Consider the following 19,189-nt stretch of genomic DNA (forward strand, 5'->3'; position numbering starts at 1 on the left):
TGAAGTGGGCCACCCATGGAGTGCCTGCATGGTTGTACCTGAGTTTCAGAACACCACACCTCTTTTGGATCTCAAGGCCAAAATCCATCTCATACCCCAATCTCATTGGACCCCGAAACAGTGACCGGGTAAACTACTGTCTTACTCCTTTCCACACTTTAATCTCAACCAAAAATTAGCAAGAGAATAATGAGCTGGTTAAGCCAGACTATATTGGTAACACTTGTAACACTGATTTCAGGAAACAAGTAGAATGTATACATTACACTTTCGCATCCTTTTGTCTTTGGTAAAACCATACTGTTCGATCTATTTCTATGGGTAAACTGTTGGTTTAAGTTTATAAATATAATAGGTTCCAAAGTAAAAACTAACACTTCATCATCTTAGTTTTATTTATTAATTAATGAGCCCAACAATAGACATATATTAATTGTGGAAGTTAAAATAAATGTACTTATTATTCCCTGCAGACTTCTACAAGACTATTTGGCCACATATACTTTTAATAATTGATTTCCCAGTACACCTAAAATGTCCTTTTCTTACAATAAATGTTGGCATACGTTAGCACCATAGCCACTGTTTGCTGATAACTGACTTCTTTCCATCGTCAAATCCTGCAAAAAAGGAAGTAATACATTGTAAGGTGATGGTCATGTAAATTCAAATGCAACTGAGGCAGTAATGTTATATTCATAAGTAAAGGCATCGATATATGCAGTGACTGTAGTCAGCATCATAATTGTTTTAGTTTTATAAGTAGTCATTATTATTATTACTACTATTGCATAGGACAATAATAGGAGTAATGCACCTTTGATCTTCTCCTTAGATAGTCCCGTCTGTTATGGAGCATTTTAGTGCAGCGCACAATCACCTCCATTTCCCTGCCAGAAAGCTGTGGCATTGCTGATATGATCTGTGTGCACATCATACAACACTTTTTTTCTGCTCTGTTCCACAACCGCCCAATTTCTTTGACCCATAAGTAATCGTGATGAATGGATGTTGTGTGTTTCAACAAACCTTGGCAGTTATAGGGCCCCATTCAATATTTCTGCTATAGCAGGCCTTCTGCCAAACCTGGGACTGTATAAGAACTTGCCGGGCTACAGTCTGCAGTCAGAAAGGGTAACCATTAGATTTAAATTCAATTCAATTAAAATCATTCATAGATGACAAGTGCAATTTAGGACATAGAGTCAGACATGAAGGAAGGTACTTACACTAAATGTGTTCTGTCTGTTTTTTGGCCTCCTTCTGGCCTCTTGAGCATTTGCCCATCTAGTAACATTTTGAATAACCTGTAAAAAAAAGAATAAATAGATCATACAATTAACCAGTATTATCAGCACTTTATCCTGGGTTGATTAGATAGATGATAGATGGATACTTTGTTAATCCCGAGGGAAATTTAGGAATTATCATGCGACAAAGCCCAGTCAAAGTCTGTTGGTATGGAGGTGGTCAGGTAACTCCCACTATGACACGACAAGTAGATTTAATTAAGGACTGAAAAGTCCCAAACTGGGGAGATAAGTGGCAACTTGTATCGATTTCCTAGTTCTCTGAGGGAGACATCAGAACATGTTAAGGAGGGGCTGTGCATGAGCATACTTGTTTACAATCCCTCAATGTTTGCAGTAGAGTGTGACTATGGTAAATCATTTTATGGTGCTATAGACAAATCTAAAGCATTGAAGAGAAGCATATCTGAACTTGAACTGAGGAATGCATGTTTTCTGCAACAGCAGTTAAAAACCCACACATTTTACACAACTTATTATTAAGGCAAGGTTTGTGTAGATTCACTTAATTAGAAGGTCCTACTCTATACTGGTCTCTTGTGTCATTCCCTTGATGCATGTGACAAAACCTGCCTTAATGTCATTTCAAACAACCAGAAAATTCCAACACTATTTTAACCATGAAGACTGATACCAATACAATGGTGAGACATAGTTTTGAATTGGTTTAATGAATATCAACCTCAGAATTAGGCTATCTGTGTAAGAGTATCCTTTCAAAATGTTAACACGTGCTTATCACACGAAAAAAATAACTTTTAATTTATCATTACAATTCTCTGAGGACATTTAAGTATCAGTTTCTTTAAAATCATATTTGATGAGGATTTAACCATCACGATGACTGATCTACATCACATGCATATAAAAGCAGTTGTCCACGTTCCATTATGCCATTCCGGAACCTGACCAAATGGAACTTGAAAGCGTCCTTGTTAATGTTATTTTTTTTTGTTTGTTTTTATGTGTTCACGTCTGACAGTCTCTGCCTCCTCAACAGGTCTTAAGGAGGTGATCCTTCAGATCAGCCACATCACAGATAAGCGTCGCTCGGACCGCTGTGTCTCCGCAGGTGAACCCTTAGGTTGCTGGAACGCGTGAACCTCATGCCACAGAAGACACAGCCGTACACCTTTTCTCGCGTATGGATGTTCTGGTGCTGCTTGAAGTTGCTCAGCCGCGCAAAGCCTTTCCCACAGTGTGAGCAGGTGTAGGGCTTCTCACCTGAGTGCTGTCTAAGGTGGATCTTGAGCTCAAAGTTATACACAAAACTTTTGTCACAGTGGGGGCAATTAAGAGGCTTCTTTCCCGTATGAGTGAGCATGTGGGCCTTCAGATGACACAGGTGCTGAAACCCTCTCCCGCACTGGGTGCAGGGGTGGCGCTTGTCTGTGTGGAGCTTCTGATGTGCTTTGAGGTACTTATATGACGAGAATCTCTTTGAGCATATAAAGCACCTAAAGGCCTTCTCTTCATGGAAGCCCTGTTGTTGGGACACAGGTGAGTTTTCACTCAACACCAAGTTGTCGTTAGGCATGGTGTATCCAACAATGCCCTGAACTTGTAAATCAGATCCAACTGACTTATCAGTCAAATCTGCCATTGCTGGACTTAACAACAGGGGCTGAACCTGCCTGGTTTGTGACGCCAATGTGTCCAGCTTAACAGAATATGACATAACGTATGTGTCTGTCTCCTGTGAGGCAAGAGGGGAGATATTGTTAATGGTCTCTACCTGCATCTCTTCTCGATTCCAGGGTCCTCTGGAGTGTGTCTCAGATGTATTGACCATGTCCTGACAAAACTCTGCATCCTCACGACTGGGGTTCCACACAGGCAAGGCTTCTTCCTCCTCTTTGATAACAGGTGGGATTCCCTCACTCTCTGACTTCAGATCAGGGAACGCCGAGGTAGGAATGAAATCATTGCTGGTGCTGCTGTGGCGGCTGCTGCCTGGTAGAGCTAACGTGGCAAGCAGGCTTGGCAGTGCTGCCTGCGACTCCTGAACACTCTCTCTTGTGTGAGAGGAAAGTTCCCCACCAGGCTCTGCGTCTCTATTTTTGTGTTTGTTAACAGAGAGGGAGTCATACTCCTGGGTTATGGCAGATCCAGTTGAAATAGGGCTCTGCAAAGTCCACTGCTTGTCTGGTATTGAGGATTGAGATGCCAAACTCATGCTTTGACTGTCCCCCCTATCCTTCACATGGGCAGTTGTTACGTGAGGCTTGTGATCATGTGTCTCTGTGGAGATCCACTCCTCCTCTTCAAGCATCTGTCCACACTGGCGCTGCTCACTGACACTCAGGCTCAAGCAAAGGGTGTCAGCCTCTAAACAGAAAATTAAAATAAGTAGTTAGCATTGAACTAGTGTTTCCTGGGCCATTAAGTATTTGTTCAAAGGGAACACGTTCAGTCTGTATTTCAGTAAAATACTAGCAACAATACAGAAATAGAGACCTGTTAGCCAGGTCAAAGACGCACTTACCAGCCGGTGGCTTATCGTGGGTTCCGTCACTGGTGGCGCCAGCCCTTCCACAGTTTCCACACCTGATCCCTTTCACGTTTTCACGCTCCTTTTCCCTTAATTTGAGCTCAGATAGCTGTAGTTTTAACCGCAGCATGTCGACTTCCTGCTTGCCACGGCCTACTTCCTCTAAGAAGCTGCCTTCCACCAGCCTAGTGATCTCGTACATAGCTGATTTGAGGACAGTCTCCATCAGACTGGAGAGCTGGGACTGAAAGGTGAGGATGAGGGCCTCTGACATCTTTAAAAGAGAATCAGAGTTGGCGCTTCGATGCGAACGTGTGTAGCCTTTTTGCATCAACCTACAGTGAAATAAAATAAACACCTAATTTTCAGTCCAAAGAAAGTAGCAATTCGTGGGTTATTCGTGCTATATTAACCACGACATTAGATGCAGATTCAATAACATAAGGCAACATGCTTCTTCCTCTCGACGTAGCTAAGTACACAGGCTAAGATAAACAAAATGTCTGCATGTATAGGTTGTTATATTAATCGCTGATCGTCCCTAAAACATTTTCCCAATTCGCTTTGACATATTTATACTTCCGAAATGCAGTCTACTTACCAGTAGTGGTCAATTGTTTATATTTCGGCAATTAGCTCAGTATCATTTTGACCGTTTTCCTTGCAGTCCGACGATGGGTTCGGTATGGGTAGAAACACACAGAAGTATCTTCACTGCCACCTATATGTATGGGTGACTCAAACAAGCAGGGATTGATGACTGGTATTGTATATTGCGCTCCATCCACTGGGTGGCGTGTGTCGCACATGAGGTGTTCAGGATGTGGCATTATTTTAGTAGCTCAGTCCTGAGTGCGCTGTGGGCAAATTTTGAGAGAGAACTCTACAAAATATTATTTTTCTGCGTCTAAAGTTGCCCACTGCGCAAAAATAACTCCATAGTTCAGAAGGCTTGGCCAGAGAGTAGGCTAGATATTACTTATACTCACAGGTCTCATTCGCCGTATATAACATTTCAACAACAACTCAGCACGACGTCCAAGAAATAAAACAATTTCAGGACATTTAATTAGAAATCGTGCACATTGTTTTGTCATGGGATATCCAAATATGTATCATTTTGTTTAAAATAAAAAAAAAAATAGCTCATTACTTTTACACAAATGGGGTATGAATAGAGTTAAGTCATGTTATGGTGGTGGGGACAACAATGAAAGCTAAGGTATGTCTTCAAAAAGAGAAAATTGTCCTTTTCTATTGGTGCGAGAGAAGGGATGCTAAATACTGGGTACTGTTTCGACCTAGAGCCTTAATGTCAATGAACAAGACATTACAACAGTAATGTCACTACTGTTTGAAAATACTCCCAGCTACCATTTTTACAACAAGCATTCTCAAAAGTAACAAAACAGGGGAAACGATTCAATGAATTAAATCTATTACATACATTTTCCTTTACGGCTTCATCAGACAGAGAATGATAACATTGTCCAAAAAAGTATGTTAACTTGTACTGTCTACAACTGGCTAAACTGTTAAGTGCAGAAGTCTTGTTGATCAAAATGGATTGTGATGGTTCTTTGTTTGTTCTGTTTGTACATGTATTGCATTGCATTGCATTTACATGGTGCCTTTCGTGATGTGTTTATCAGGACAACCAATGATTTCAGTTACCAAGGGGAGATTCACTGTTTCGAATACAGTATAGCTTTTCTGGGTTTTCTATCTACTGTACTGTACTTTGCTGTGCGACCACAATATGGATGTTTCTAAATGAGTTGCATATAATTGAAAGTGCTGCTAATCTCTTGCAAGCAATTCTGCCTCTAACTTACTGCAAAGTATGTGATTGTTTAAAATTCTGCATCTACTAATAGCTAATGAAAAAAAAAATTGTCCCTGGGGAAACAATCATAACACAATAACTGAGGAATGCAGAACACAAATTCAGCCATACTGCCAATATCTGTCTATGCATTTTGTCTTGATTTAAACCATGCTGAAAGGACAATGCAGTGTAGTGTCACTCTGCATATGCAGTTTTATATTGTAAATACCGTTACAGGAAGGGTAACAAAACAATTGAGAAAAAACAAATACAATGTGAAAATACTGCTCATGTAACATAACATAAACAAACATAAAATACACTATAAATGCTTAAAAATCAATATTAATATTTATTGCTTCAACACTCTATCCATCCATCTTCCACTACCACAGTGATTGAATAGTTAACATCAAAATCAACAAACAAAAGTGCATAACAACACTCTTCATGTGTCATCCCCAAGACATAGAGGTAGAGGTAATGAGAGAAACCTGCTATCGTAGTAAATAATGTTTTGGGGTAGTTCCATGTCAAATCAACAGATTTTAAGAAAAAAATTCCAGACTGACCATAACTGATTTGCTTCATACTTTATGTAAATAATGTCATTATACCCAACAACTAATGTGCAACAATTTTGGCTTCTTTTTGGTATCTTTAGTTTCTGAGATATGGAGGCTTAAAAAAAAAAAAAAAAAAAAATTCAATTCAATTAAATTTCCAGGGATTATTCTACACCGTAACAGTGTTAATTATCAGACGGCGTGTATTAACGGCAAACGTTTGCGTTGTCATGTGAATCCATTAATAAACTGAAGTTATAGAGTGTTAATCCATTATTAAACTTAGCATTTTGATTGTTTAACAGAATGGCTGATCTTTGACACTGCCCGATAACTGACATTTAACCTCTAGAAAAGCTGGTCCACAGCTGCATATTGGCCAGGTTATGGCTTGCTGAAAATTGTATACAAAAAATATTTCTTGCTTTGGAGCAACTTTTGCCTTTTTATTTCTTCACACTGGCCCACATTATATCTTTCAAATTTTGTCATTGTACTTTCTTAGCAACTATGTGCATGTCTGAAAGTAATTTAAATGTATTATAATTTCACAACTATATTTCAAAGTCCATATTGCCCAATGTATGCCAAAGTCAAAACAATCATACCACTGGAAAGAGCAGTTTTAATAAAAAAATGCACAAAATATGAAATCGGTAGCTGAGTTGTAGTCAGGAGGCCTCTGTTGATCTCACATGGAATGACCCGTATGGGAGATATGAAATTTATGACATTTACTTTCCGAGTCTAACTTTCCACCTCTGCTAAAGCCCAAAGTGTCATAGATGAGCAGTGTGGATTCTCTGATGCCTCTTCAGATTGCACTTCTGGGTGAAGCGTTTCCCACAGTCTGAGCAGATGTAAGGCCTTTCCCCTGTGTGGACCCGACAGTGTGCCTTCAGGTTGCTCAGTTTGGTGAAGCTCCTCCCACACAGAGCACAGCAGAAGGGTCTCTCGCCCGTATGGGTCTGCTGGTGCGCTCTCAGGTGGCTCAGGTGAGAGAAGCCTTTCCCACACTGGTTGCAGCTATGAGGTGCTTTGGCAACATGGTGGCCTAAATGTGTTTTGATGCCCGCCATCTGTGCGTAACCCCTGCCCAAGTGCATGGCGCCAATCCTTCTTCCACCAGTGTAAACTCTCTGATGGTGATGAAGCTGGGTGGGCCTTGTGGCAGAGCTCTTGTAAAAAGGTGCATTTCTGTCCATGTCCACAGAGGCCAGGTTTGAGGACACCACACCAATGGGCTGCACTAGAGCTGGGTTGGGTTTTCTGACTGGCTCATGGCGTTCAATGGGTTGAGGCTGAGGAATCGTCATCACCCCCTCCGCCTGGGGGCAGATTGGGGAGGTCTGTGGTGAGATGTCCACCCTTGACCTATTTACTCTAGAAGGATTAAGCACCACATTCTCCCTGGGTGTGTCCTCCTCCTCTCTCCATTGTGGATACACAACTACTACCTCCTGCTTTATCAATACAGAGTCTGAAGACCCAGTATGATGCCTTGTATTGAGAGAATCTGTGGAGGACTGTGGGCTGCTGGTTGATTGGTGCTGAGAAGAAGAAGGTTTTGTATGGTCTGATTTGAAATCGGGTCCAGTTTGTGTTCTAATGGGGTGACTCCTGGAGGATCCTTCATCCCGATTCATTTGTCCAGTCCTACGGTTTTTCATATCTAGCTGCTTGGTTACTGGCTCAGAGAGCTGACAGTCACTCAATACACCCGAACTCTCCCTCTGAGCTTTTAGCTGCTCTCCTGAGAAGCTGTGGACTATGCGCGGCTCAGTATCCTGTGACTTTGATGGATCTGTAAAAACTTCTTTCTTCACAAGTTCAGCAGGTTGGACAACATCCAATTCTATGACCTAGAACAGATTTTTAAAAAATCATATAAATGAAAACTCAACAAACTTGTGTGTTAAAAATGAGTAACTAAATGTTAGCAGCAACATGCACCTTGAATTCCCTGTCAGAGCCAGATGAAAGGATTTCCTGTCCTGCCTCTGAGGCTTCCCTTCCACAGCTGCTCCATTTTCCAGGTGGACCATCCTCCTGCTTCACAACATGGCCTTCCTCTCCACCTTTGATGAAGATGTTTGGTCAAATGCAGAAGACAATGCAGGCTGGGAAACTCTATAAAATCCCATTGATCATTACTGTACATAAGCGGAAACAATTATTTTGCGATTTTTAAAGGTTTGTGTTAAACAATTCCAAGTCTAACAAGATGCACTGTTGAATGATACAATATCTGCAAATACAACTCTTGGCAAATATGCTTAAATACTAGGTATTGATCATCGTTCCTACAATCATTTTCAAACACACCTAATGCTTTAGGCTACTACTAAAACTCACCATGTTGTGATTCATCATTAGGCATGACGCTCCTTCCACAGTCTGTACATTTCCCTCTCCTGCTCTTTTCACATTCTCTCTCCTTGAGTTTGAGCTCTGACAGCTGTAGTCTGCTCCGCAACACCTCCACTTCTTGCTTTCCGTGCGCCACTTCCTCTAGTAGGCTGTCCTCAACCAGCCTCGTAATCTCGTACATAGCAGATTTAAGGATGGTCTCCAAGACATTGGACAACTGAGTCTGAAAAGTGATTATGACCGCTTCCGACATGTTTTATCTTTCTGTGCAAGAGAACACTTTAACTTTTACACGGAGTGACTAATTTCACCCGTAACTCCGCTGAAGATGTAGTCTGAATGCGTCGGTATTAATATCCAGAAGGAAACAAACAGGATTCGTCACACCAGTCCATTCTTTAAATACCCCGTCATCACATAACCTTACCTAACGTCAAATCTTCAGAAATGATTTGTACGGCCTAAGTCACTCTGCACAGGTTTCACTGACCGCTTAAGCACTGTACTCACATCAATACACACACTAGAGAAAATTAACGTTAAATAAGTTCACAACAAGAGAAAAACATTGGACGTGTAGCGGCAAAGCTCAATCTACCTAGATAATGGGCTAACGGTAGATAATGTTATTCATTGGTCATGGTTAATATTATGATAGCTAACCAACCTCTAGCTACGTTACAGTTACCCGGCAAGCTCGCCTTAACTTAGAGGTTAATGTCTTAAAGGTTAATTTTCCACATCAAATCAAGGAAACAGTGAATGTAATTCGTAGAGTCATTTCATTTGTCGCTCATAACAGCATACATCACATTCTGTTTAGATTACGGGAAGCTAGCAAGTTAGCTGTTGCACCAAGAATTACCTCGACACAGAAAATGAAAGCCTTGTTGTAAACAGTGATGTCATCAACAGTACGGTGGCCTTTAAGGTCGCCCCAACTCTGCGAAGACGCATTTATAAATCTCTAGAGCGCCGGCCTAACGTACCCGAACGATACATTTTCTCTTGAATAGATCATTTCAGATAAAGCGGAATGCCTCTCGGCTGGCAACTGGCCAAACTTGTCATTGCTGTTATTTTACAGACGTCCCATTTTCCTCATGTTCAAACCACACCACCAAATAGTAGGGCTCATAATGCTCTTAGAACAAGATTCATTTCCCGCTTTTAGCCTTTAATTAAACGTCACCTTAGAGGTCGTTTACATGGAGCCTAGTTTGTCAATCTGATACGGATAGCTAATACAGATAGCCCTATCATACATACGAACACTCTCTATCCGCACCTTGTTTCTGCAACGATCGCAGTCCGGGGTAGAAAGTGAGTAGATTTGAATCGGTACGGGGGCTGGTGTTCGTCTGCACGGTTTCACGCAACCTGATGACGTCACTGCCCCATGTGATCTTTTCCGTCATCTCCAACCAGTATATAAATAACTTGTTCTCCCTCAAAATCTCACTCATGGTAGGCCTCGAATTCACTAACATTAACCCAGTCTTCTGATTTTTGATTAGCCCCCTATCTTGATCTAATTCTTCTTATTCAGACGTAACATAACTTTCATGACCACAAATATAAATTGGCCAGCGATTTAATTTGCTTTTTTATTCATAAATGTATGTAAAATGCTCGGAGCAGTGCATCATGGGAAATGGGATGACAGACATGTCATGTTACTGTTCCAAACTCTTTATTATCAATAGAAAAAAGAATTCATTTTCGCATATCCTTTAGTCTGACCACTGATTTTATTAACCATCATAATGTAATGTTGTTAATTGGAGCTTGAATGTCTTGTGTAATTTGTTTATCCGTTTGCTGCTTCCTTTACCTTGTGCTTTTGAGTCTCTTCTTCTAGGTTTTTCACGTTTTTTCAGTTGTGTAAATAAAGCGCTAAAGCGCCACCCACAGGCGTGAGGTATGTACTACAGTCGGTTCACCGCAATCTGCTGCCTCCGTGTTTACGCAAATCTCTCGTTGCCAGCCTCCGTATTTACGAAATTAAAAGATTCGTTTGGTGTGAAAAGTAAATCCGATTCGGAGGCCCTAGACTTCGTGTGCATAGCACCTTAGACAAAACGGAATACCCACTGTAGTGTTAGATGTGGACCACGATGGTTCCAACTGGTGTGTTTGCACATTTTAACTGTGATTCTGTACCCATATTCTTGGGTCAGGTTTATTTCAGGGCAAAAGGGGTTTGCTTGTTTTAATCAGTCCCTCAGTCTCGCTTCAAAGAAAAGAGGAACGCTCGCTATTGAGAACAACACTACACATTTAAATCTATGTATTTCATAGATGTTTCATCTCCAGCTACTTCGAGCCTACTGGTGATTGCCACATACGGGAGAGAAGCAGACAATGGGCCTCATTCTCGACCTTTTTCTGTAATTCTTCAGAAATGTTTCTTACACGACTTCGCAAAAACAACGTAAGAGAAACGCTTCCGCTGCATTCCCGCACGCTTGAAAATGTGTTCATAAGCAGCCGAAGTCTTCTCAGCTGGGTTCCTTCCGATTAGCTTCTTAGATTGATGCGCGTTCTCGTGAAAGTGGATTTGCATACATACACGCCCTGCCAGCTCCTTATTAGGAGACGCAATTTTAGAAACGTGTGCTGTCGCAATCTCCCGAATCCACCTCGTAACAGGTGTTCATTAATAAGGTGGAGATATTGTATAACGTTGAACGTCCGAAGTCCATAAAACACATTTAAGTAGTCACTTTTTTTTTTTAATCGAAAAATAGGCACCATAGGTGTGAAGACCGGTCCCAAGTACAAGTATAAATTGTAGTCCGTCCTGTAGTTCAAAATGGCCACCATAGGGGTGAAGACTGGCCACCAGTAGTAGTATAAATTGCAATAAATTCATTCCTCAGTCCTTAGATTGAGCTTAGTGTTTGTTTATTTATTCACTTACATTTGCAGTGTTCATGTCATTCACAATCAGTCTCTTAGCAGACGCGGCCTTTGTCCAAAGTGACGTACAAGGGAGAGAACAGTCAAGCTACGAGCCATATAGACCTAGTGTAACAATAAACACTACCTCGTATAATTATGACTATACATGTGAAACGTAATTGTTAATGATAGAAATATTCTCGTATTTATTATTATCATAATTATTTTAATCCGATGATCACCAACGGGTTCTCACAAATTCGCCCGTTAACCCTTTTACTGTAATACGGAGTTTTTTCAAATGTCATTCCTCAACGCGATTCCTCAAATAACCACAAGATGGCCCGTGGAATCCCATTTGAGAAGATTCCGGTAGAGTTACGACTGCTATTTCGAGTTCTGAAAGTTGTCTGAAGTTCAGAAGAAAGCACAGAAGAAAAAAATAACGAGAATGCAAATGTTTTCATAAATGTTTCCGAAGTGGAGTTCCTTCTGAAATCCTTCGGAAAGTCTTCCCAACTGCTGTCGAGAATGAGGCCCAATGTTCTCAGTTTAACATCTTTTCAACTCACATTTGCTTTATCTGTTTTATGTCACTGATGTTTACTAAACCAGTCTTTATACCTGACTCACTTGGTTAAAAATCAGCTGGCCTGTAGTAACAGCCACCCTACACTGTTTTCAAACAATAACAGCAATACCAGGTATAACAACCAGCGACCCAGTGATGAAAATTACACAAATGAGAATAACATTGGGCCTCATTCTCGACAGCAGTTGGGAAGACTTTCCGAAGGATTTCAGAAGGAACTCCACTTCGGAAACATTTATGAAAACATTTGCATTCTCGTTATTTTTTTCTTCTGTGCTTTCTTCTGAACTTCAGACAACTTTCAGAACTCGAAATAGCAGTCGTAACTCTACCGGAATCTTCTCAAATGGGATTCCACGGGCCATCTTGTGGTTATTTGAGGAATCGCGTTGAGGAATGACATTTGAAAAAACTCCGTATTACAGGGCGAATTTGTGAGAACCCGTTGGTGATCCTCGGATTAAAATAATTATGATAATAATAAATACGAGAATATTTCTATCATTAACAATTACGTTTCACATGTATAGTCATAATTATACGAGGTAGTGTTTATTGTTACACTAGGTCTATATGGCTCGTAGCTTGACTGTTCTCTCCCTTGTACGTCACTTTGGACTAAGGCCGCGTCTGCTAAGAGACTGATTGTGAATGACATGAACACTTCAAATGTAAGTGAATAAATAAATAAACACTAAGCTCAATCTAAGGACTGAGGAATGAATTTATTGCAATTTATACTACTACTGGTGGCCAGTCTTCACCCCTATGGTGGCCATTTCGAACTACAGGACGGACTACAATTTATACTCGTACTTGGGACCGGTCTTCACACCTATGGTGCCTATTTTTCGATTAAAAAAAAAAAGTGACTACTTAAATGTGTTTTACGGACTTCGGACGTTCAACGTTATACAATATCTCCACCTTATTAATGAACACCTGTTACGAGGTGGATTCGGGAGATTGCGACAGCACACGTTTCTAAAATTGCGTCTCCTAATAAGGAGCTGGCAGGGCGTGTATGTATGCAAATCCACTTTCACGAGAACGCGCATCAATCTAAGAAGCTAATTGGAAGGAACCCAGCTGAGAAGACTTCGGCTGCTTATGAACACATTTTCAAGCGTGCGGGAATGCAGCGGAAGCGTTTCTCTTACGTTGTTTTTGCGAAGTCGTGTAAGAAACATTTCTGAAGAATTACAGAAAAAGGTCGAGAATGAGGCCCATTGGTTTTATTCCAAGAAAGACTTCAGTGTCCACATTAACAAAAGTAAAATAAGTACAATCTCATTTATCTTACACACCATTATATAACATCACAGATTTTAAATTACAAAGTAAAAACATATCCTTACAAGGTTTAAATCATGTATATTCAAAAGTTACAAACACTGGTAGTAACACTGGTGGTAAAAATAAACAATATTAAACAAAATATAGTAAAACCACAAAAAACTATGATGCGCAATAATACAATTGAAAGAGAGAATAATAAACAGGCAACACCAGTAAATAACTAGAAGATGGCACCGCTATATCAATGAGGCCTCTGATACAGTGGAGGCCAGAAGTTTACATACACCTCGGCTAAATACATCTAAACTCAGTTTTTCACAATTCCAAACATTTCACTTCAATGTTTATTCCCTCTATGAGTTCCATCAGCCCAACTACTTAGTCTTGATGATGATGATTTCAGAATAATAGAAGGATATTTACTTTCAGTTTGTATTTGATCACATTCTCAGAGGGTCAAAAGTTTACATATACTTAGGTTATATTTAGTGACACTGCCTTAAAGTAACACTATGCTTACTTTTTGAGGTGTGGTTTTATAGGCAACTAATTTTGGTACCATCCTCAAATTAATTTTGATAGCATATGGTCATGTTAAGGACAGATAAACACCTGTGTCTTTCACACTAGACATCCAGGTATGCCCTATGTAGTTCTGTGTAACGGGCTGGAACACCCTGCAAAAATAGAAGAAAAGCTTTCACAGCATGACATTGGCAGTTTTACTGCCAAAAGACACCAGTTAGTGTGTTGGCAAGCTTCTATCAGTGTCAGCCGGGCTGTTGGTGGTGTTTGCAAGGTTTTTGCATGCCTTTTAGGTAGTTAGTTTTGGAACAGAACTCTGTATTGCTCCTTTAAAATTGTGTAATTTGTATCAAACGCTTGGAAACGCTTCAACAAGATTCGCACAACAATGGCCGACAATATTTGAGATAGCCCGACACATTTCGCATTACGTACCCTCTTGTTCAGTTCAGCCAACACATTTTCTACTAGATTAACGATAGGCCTTTATGATGGCCACTCCAAAACTTTTACTTTGTTGTCCATAATCCATTTTGGAGGTATGTTTACGAGTATCGTTTCGCTGAAAGATCCATCTGTGTCCAAGCTTTAGCCTACTTGCTGACGTCTTCAAGATTAAGTTATCAAAATACCCACATAGCTTTCCTTCTCGACAATACTCTAGTACCTCTACCCCAGTACCTCTACCCCAAACAACATGATGCAGCAGCCCCCCCCCCCCCCCCCGTGCTTTATGGTTGGGACGGCATTCTTTAGGTTACACACCTCACCCTTCCGCCTCCAATGCATCATTATGGCCAAACTGTTATATTTTTGTCTCATCTGACCAGAATAAATTGTCAGTTTTTGTCACAGTGCTCATCTGCAACATTAGTCTTTCTTTTTCATGCTGGTTTTCGGGGAGTGGCTTCCTCCTCGGCCTATTGAGGTTATGACAATACAGCACTGTCGATGTAGATACTTTCGTACACGTTACCTCCAACAGCTTCCCCAGTTCCTTGACTGTCCGCGGGTGCTTTTGAACCTTTTGCATCAAAATAAGTTCATCTCTAAGATTCAGGACACTTCTACTTCTTGAACGATAGCTGTGTGTTCCTGTGGTGTTTATTTTAGTTTAAAAGTGTTTGTCCGGATGTGCCTGGTACCTTCAAACTTTTGGAAATTACTCCCAAGGATAAACCAGACTTTTGGAAGTCCATTTTTTCTTCTTTGAAGATCTTGGCTGATTTCTTTAGGATTTTCCAATAAAGACACGCTAATCTACATTAGCCAATCTGAAGCTTCTAAATTCATGACATACGTTTCCAAAAGCTTCTAGGCTGTTTGAAGCGGCAGTAAACATGGTGTATGTAAACTTTTGACCCACTGGAATTCTGTCATTGTGAAAGCAATGGGAAATTACTTTTGTTCCGGGCAAAGTAGATATCCTAACTGACTTGCCAAAAGACATTTAAGGTAACATGGCATTTCTGAAGTGGTGATTTTTTTTAAGGTTTAATGTCTTGTAAGTGTATGTAAACTTCAAAACTCAACTGTATGTAACTTTGTTATCTGCTCCCATCAAATATGCCCTCTACTAATATTTCAAACACCAGCTCAAACATGTTCCAACTCTTAGTTCCTGAGGTCAGGCCTGTGTTTGCGCTGATGGGATTTTAGATGGTCCAGGCGTTTAAAGCTGAGGCCACACACCGTACAACAATACGGCCTCTCTCCTGTGTGCGTCCGGTAGTGGACCTTCAGTATGTCTGCCCGGGTGAAACTTTTGTCACACAGTGTGCAGCAGTGTGGCTTCTCCTGGGTGTGGATGCGCCGGTGCAACTTTAGGTTCCACAGGCGGCTGAACTTGTTGCCACAGAGTGAGCAGCAGTATGGCTTATCCACAGCATGGCTACAGTTGTGTTTCTGGAGATCGCTGAACGAGGAGAAGCCTTTCCCGCAGTGGCTACACAGATGGAGGCCTTCCCCCTGATGGATGCGCTGATGGACTTTAAGATTGCAGGCTTGTGTGAAAGACTTTCCACACTGATTGCAGGAGAAACGGCCAGAAGACCCAGCACGGTGGGACTGCATGTGGGCCTTGAGGGATCTACCATCAGGAAAGCTGATCAGACACTGACTGCAAGTGTGCAGTCTCTCCTCCCCACTACTGCGTTCAACCAGGCCATCTGTCGATGTCAGTGGTGTGTGACTGAAGGGATTTCCTGCATACATCTGTTCAGGATTGTCCAGAGATGAACTGCTAGGGAGGAGTCCATGCTCCCGCTGTCCTGCTTCCCCACTGTTTTGGTATATTGCACTGGTATTCTCTAGGTATCCATCCTCGTTGATCAGTAAGCAGTTGAGGTCTGCTGAGCCGGTGTTTCCACTTGAAACTTCAGCAGGTGATCGTCCCTGGCCCCTGATAGTACCCCTTCTCCCCCTCAGGGAGCCAGATGTATGGGTACGCCGACTGACCTCTACCATTACACCCAAGTCAGCAGGCAGGTGAGTCTGGACTGCGCTGTAGCTGAGAGCATCATCCTCTCTCACAGGAGAGTTTGCCAAACCATCCAGATCACTAATGTCCAGGACCTGGCTGCTGTAAGATGTCTCAAAACCACCAAGCTCATCCATACTGTACCGGGATCTGTACGGCAATCCTTGCAGGTCCTTTCCTTCCCCATCTGGGCCAGATCCTTGGGACCGGTTCACTGGTTCAGAGCCCCATTCCTCCTGTTGGAGCTGCTCCTCGCTGACACATTTTCTGTCAGATGAATGCGAAATCTCTTCTTCTGGTAAACAGAATGAAAATTTAGCAAATAGTGTTAGGCCGCTCTTGCATTTCTAACCAGATCTTGTTAAAGATGCAGTCTGCAAAAGGTTGTTGATGTTTCAGCTAAACAGCCAATCAAATCACACCCCTCCCTTCCATGCTCCTGAGGCACCATGTTGATTGGCTGGGATTGTTTATGTCTTGGTCTGAGCCGCTATGTGCGTTTCCCATTTTATTTTTCGTTTTCGTTTTTTTTAATGCAAACATTGAATGGACAGCTAGAGGATTGCAGTTAGCTGAATTTGACACAAAAAAGTGTTTGGGATTAGAATTGCAGACTGTACCTTTAAAATACTACATTTCTTGTGACTAATTGAGCTTATTCTCAGTAAAACACTAACCTTCCATACACAAACTCCACTTTTCATGATGCTGCTGCTCATTGCGCAGAGTCTCCTGTTTGAGGTGTGAGTATACCTTTAACCTGCCAGTGGCAGTATCCTGGGAACAACAATTTTAAGAGGGATTCAGTTCAGTTGTAAAAACGAATATACCCATCTGTGTTACCACTGAGGAGGTTTACATACCACAGTCGAACGACTGGAACCAGTTGTTTCTTGATCTGCAATTGTGGAACCATCTGCTGTGATGCCACCACAGCTGTTCCACTCATCCTCTTGCACTTTTTCTTGCTTTAGCCCACCACCTCTATCTGAGACAAGTTAACTCAGGTTAATGGCCGGTAATATTTGAGACAGTATGGCACCTTTCGTGTAAGGTATCGAGAACTTACTAGTCTGTGTCCCCAAGTTACTCTCTGGAGCGTTCTCGGTGGACACTCCTGTCTTCCCGCAGTTTACACACTGCACCCGGCGCACGTTCTCACGGTCTTTATGTCTGCTCTCAGACAGCTGTAGTCTCTTCTTCAGGGACTCGACCTGCTCTCTGCTACGGGACACTTCTTCCATGAAGCTGTCCTCTACAAGCCTTGTGATCTCAAACATCGCCGCTTTAAAAACAGTCTCCATTACGCCGGACAACTGCGACTGAAATGTCAAAATCACCTCAGACATTTTGGCTCGTTAACGAAGCCTGCCTTTTAGCTTTCCAACTGTACATCTGTACACAACAACCAAAAGACGTTATCACTAAGCGGTGGATTACAAACAAACTGTTATTACATTGAACCACATCTTAAATTCTATTCAGGAAGGGTACAGGTGGAACATCGCCCCCGTCGAGACCGGCCCTAACAAGCGACTCTGTTAAACTGCCTGATGACGCTATGCATTTTGCAATCAAAGAAACGTTAAGGAAATAGCCAGCTAGCTAATAACGTAACGCTAGGAGGTAAAGTTTTCCAAATAGAGTGACGTAACATTCAGATCGCTATTCCTGAAAATGTATACATTGCGTTTAGCTTTGGAATACGATGCTGAAAAGACAACTCTTAGCTGTCTGTTAAAAAAACAAATCCCGATATACAGCCAGCTGTGTAAGACTAGTTACATTAACAACAAAATCACAAGTTCAACTTCACCCACAAAGCACGCTGAATTTCCGGAAACATACGTACGGGTCGGGCGACAGCACAAATTGCACGAATCACGAAGTGCGTGCGGAAGTTACCATTGGTCTCTTTGCTTTGCTGAGTTATTGCGTCAACGACTGACTGTGAAGCCGAGGGCAAGAAGCCAGTTGCGCAGGTTGAGCTGCCTACCCTGGAAGATGATTAACCAAAAACGTTTTGCTTCAAAAGTGTAATAATGACAAATCGTGGAGACTTCCAACGGCAGTTTCCATCTGTTATGGAGAAGCTACTGCATAACACTGTTTCTGAGACGATACAACTCTTCGAGAATTCAGTTGAGGAACTAAAAGCAGAAATAGTCCGAGTCAGGAAAGAGAACGACAACTTAAATGATAAGCTTTCTTTTTTTGAAAAGACGAGACTATGTTCGGACCCAGGAAAAAACGATATCCCGACTTCAAAAGACAATCCTGATAAACGTGACATCGGTGTGCAGTGTGGTAAGTTGTGATACTGATGAATTATTTCAATGTGATATGTCAACAGACTTCCTGGTTCGACTTAAACCTCGCAGGCCTGTAGTGGCTAGATCCAGACCAGTCCTTGTTTCACCTTTGTCCTTCTCACAAAAGAACAACACATTTTTGTGTGTCCTAGCCATTCTGTGAGACACTAGCTTTTAGGTAGGTTAAATCATTAAACATGTATCAATGTAAACATTCACTTTCCCCATTGGGTTTCTGCTTTGAAATTAGGTCCTTAGAGACAGGTCTACATTGACTCATAGTAAGAAGGAAAGAAGGAAACAGGGGGTTTCACTGCTTTGTTTTGTCTATCTGACATGTTTATCAATACATAATAGTTAGACACAAATATTTGTAAAACTATGCATAGTTATTATGGCAGGCATATGATGCTAAATAGGAGTTTGTTTTCACTTCAGATATAAATAATGTGGACATTTGAGATATGATCTTGGCTATGGCCTACACGACACATTTACAGCTGATTCTATGAA

The 19,189-nt window shown here is 41.4% G+C and overlaps 3 protein-coding genes across 3 annotated transcripts; all 3 read right to left on the reverse strand.

The window, feature by feature from the left end:
* Window positions 1-492: 492 nt before the first annotated feature.
* Window positions 493-4,515, reverse strand: LOC308363771 (uncharacterized protein). Its single transcript, XM_080836621.1, has 7 exons — window positions 4,403-4,515; window positions 3,796-4,136; window positions 3,046-3,638; window positions 1,230-1,307; window positions 1,030-1,119; window positions 818-922; window positions 493-620 (listed from the first exon to the last, which is right to left on the reverse strand). Exons 2-7 carry the CDS (start codon window positions 4,130-4,132, stop codon window positions 546-548), a joined length of 1,278 nt encoding a protein of 425 aa, XP_080692747.1. The 5' UTR covers window positions 4,133-4,136; window positions 4,403-4,515; the 3' UTR covers window positions 493-545.
* Window positions 4,516-6,282: 1,767 nt separating this feature from the next.
* On the reverse strand, window positions 6,283-9,429 carry LOC308364307 (uncharacterized protein). Its single transcript, XM_080837404.1, has 3 exons — window positions 8,551-9,429; window positions 8,149-8,273; window positions 6,283-8,057 (listed from the first exon to the last, which is right to left on the reverse strand). The coding sequence occupies exons 1-3, from the start codon at window positions 8,816-8,818 to the stop codon at window positions 6,975-6,977; spliced, it is 1,476 nt and encodes a 491-aa protein (XP_080693530.1). The 5' UTR covers window positions 8,819-9,429; the 3' UTR covers window positions 6,283-6,974.
* A 5,233-nt stretch (window positions 9,430-14,662) lies between these two features.
* Window positions 14,663-17,874, reverse strand: LOC308363479 (uncharacterized protein). Its single transcript, XM_080836286.1, has 2 exons — window positions 17,434-17,874; window positions 14,663-16,659 (listed from the first exon to the last, which is right to left on the reverse strand). Exons 1-2 carry the CDS (start codon window positions 17,711-17,713, stop codon window positions 15,500-15,502), a joined length of 1,440 nt encoding a protein of 479 aa, XP_080692412.1. The 5' UTR covers window positions 17,714-17,874; the 3' UTR covers window positions 14,663-15,499.
* Between the last annotated feature and the right edge of the window lie 1,315 nt (window positions 17,875-19,189).

Source organism: Sprattus sprattus (genome assembly GCF_963457725.1).
Source record: "Sprattus sprattus genome assembly, chromosome: 4".
In the NCBI taxonomy this organism is placed as follows: domain Eukaryota; kingdom Metazoa; phylum Chordata; class Actinopteri; order Clupeiformes; family Clupeidae; genus Sprattus; species Sprattus sprattus.

Bases quoted from the DNA above. Each gene is read 5' to 3' on its own strand.
- LOC308364307 (XM_080837404.1), bottom strand. From the start codon at position 8,818: ATGTCGGAAGCGGTCATAATCACTTTTCAGACTCAGTTGTCCAATGTC. The intron at 8,274-8,550 runs GTGAGTTTTAGT...TCTTCATCAAAG, and splicing joins TAATGATGAATCACAACATG to GTGGAGAGGAAGGCCATGTT. The intron at 8,058-8,148 runs GTGCATGTTGCT...AATCTGTTCTAG, and splicing joins GCTCTGACAGGGAATTCAAG to GTCATAGAATTGGATGTTGT.
- LOC308363479 (XM_080836286.1), bottom strand. From the start codon at position 17,713: ATGTCTGAGGTGATTTTGACATTTCAGTCGCAGTTGTCCGGCGTAATG. The intron at 16,660-17,433 runs GTAAGTTCTCGA...TCTGTTTACCAG, and splicing joins TAACTTGGGGACACAGACTA to AAGAAGAGATTTCGCATTCA.
- LOC308363771 (XM_080836621.1), bottom strand. From the start codon at position 4,132: ATGCAAAAAGGCTACACACGTTCGCATCGAAGCGCCAACTCTGATTCT. The intron at 1,120-1,229 runs GTAAGTACCTTC...TTCTGACTGCAG, and splicing joins ACAGACAGAACACATTTAGT to ACTGTAGCCCGGCAAGTTCT. The intron at 923-1,029 runs GTTTGTTGAAAC...ATGTGCACACAG, and splicing joins GGGGCCCTATAACTGCCAAG to ATCATATCAGCAATGCCACA.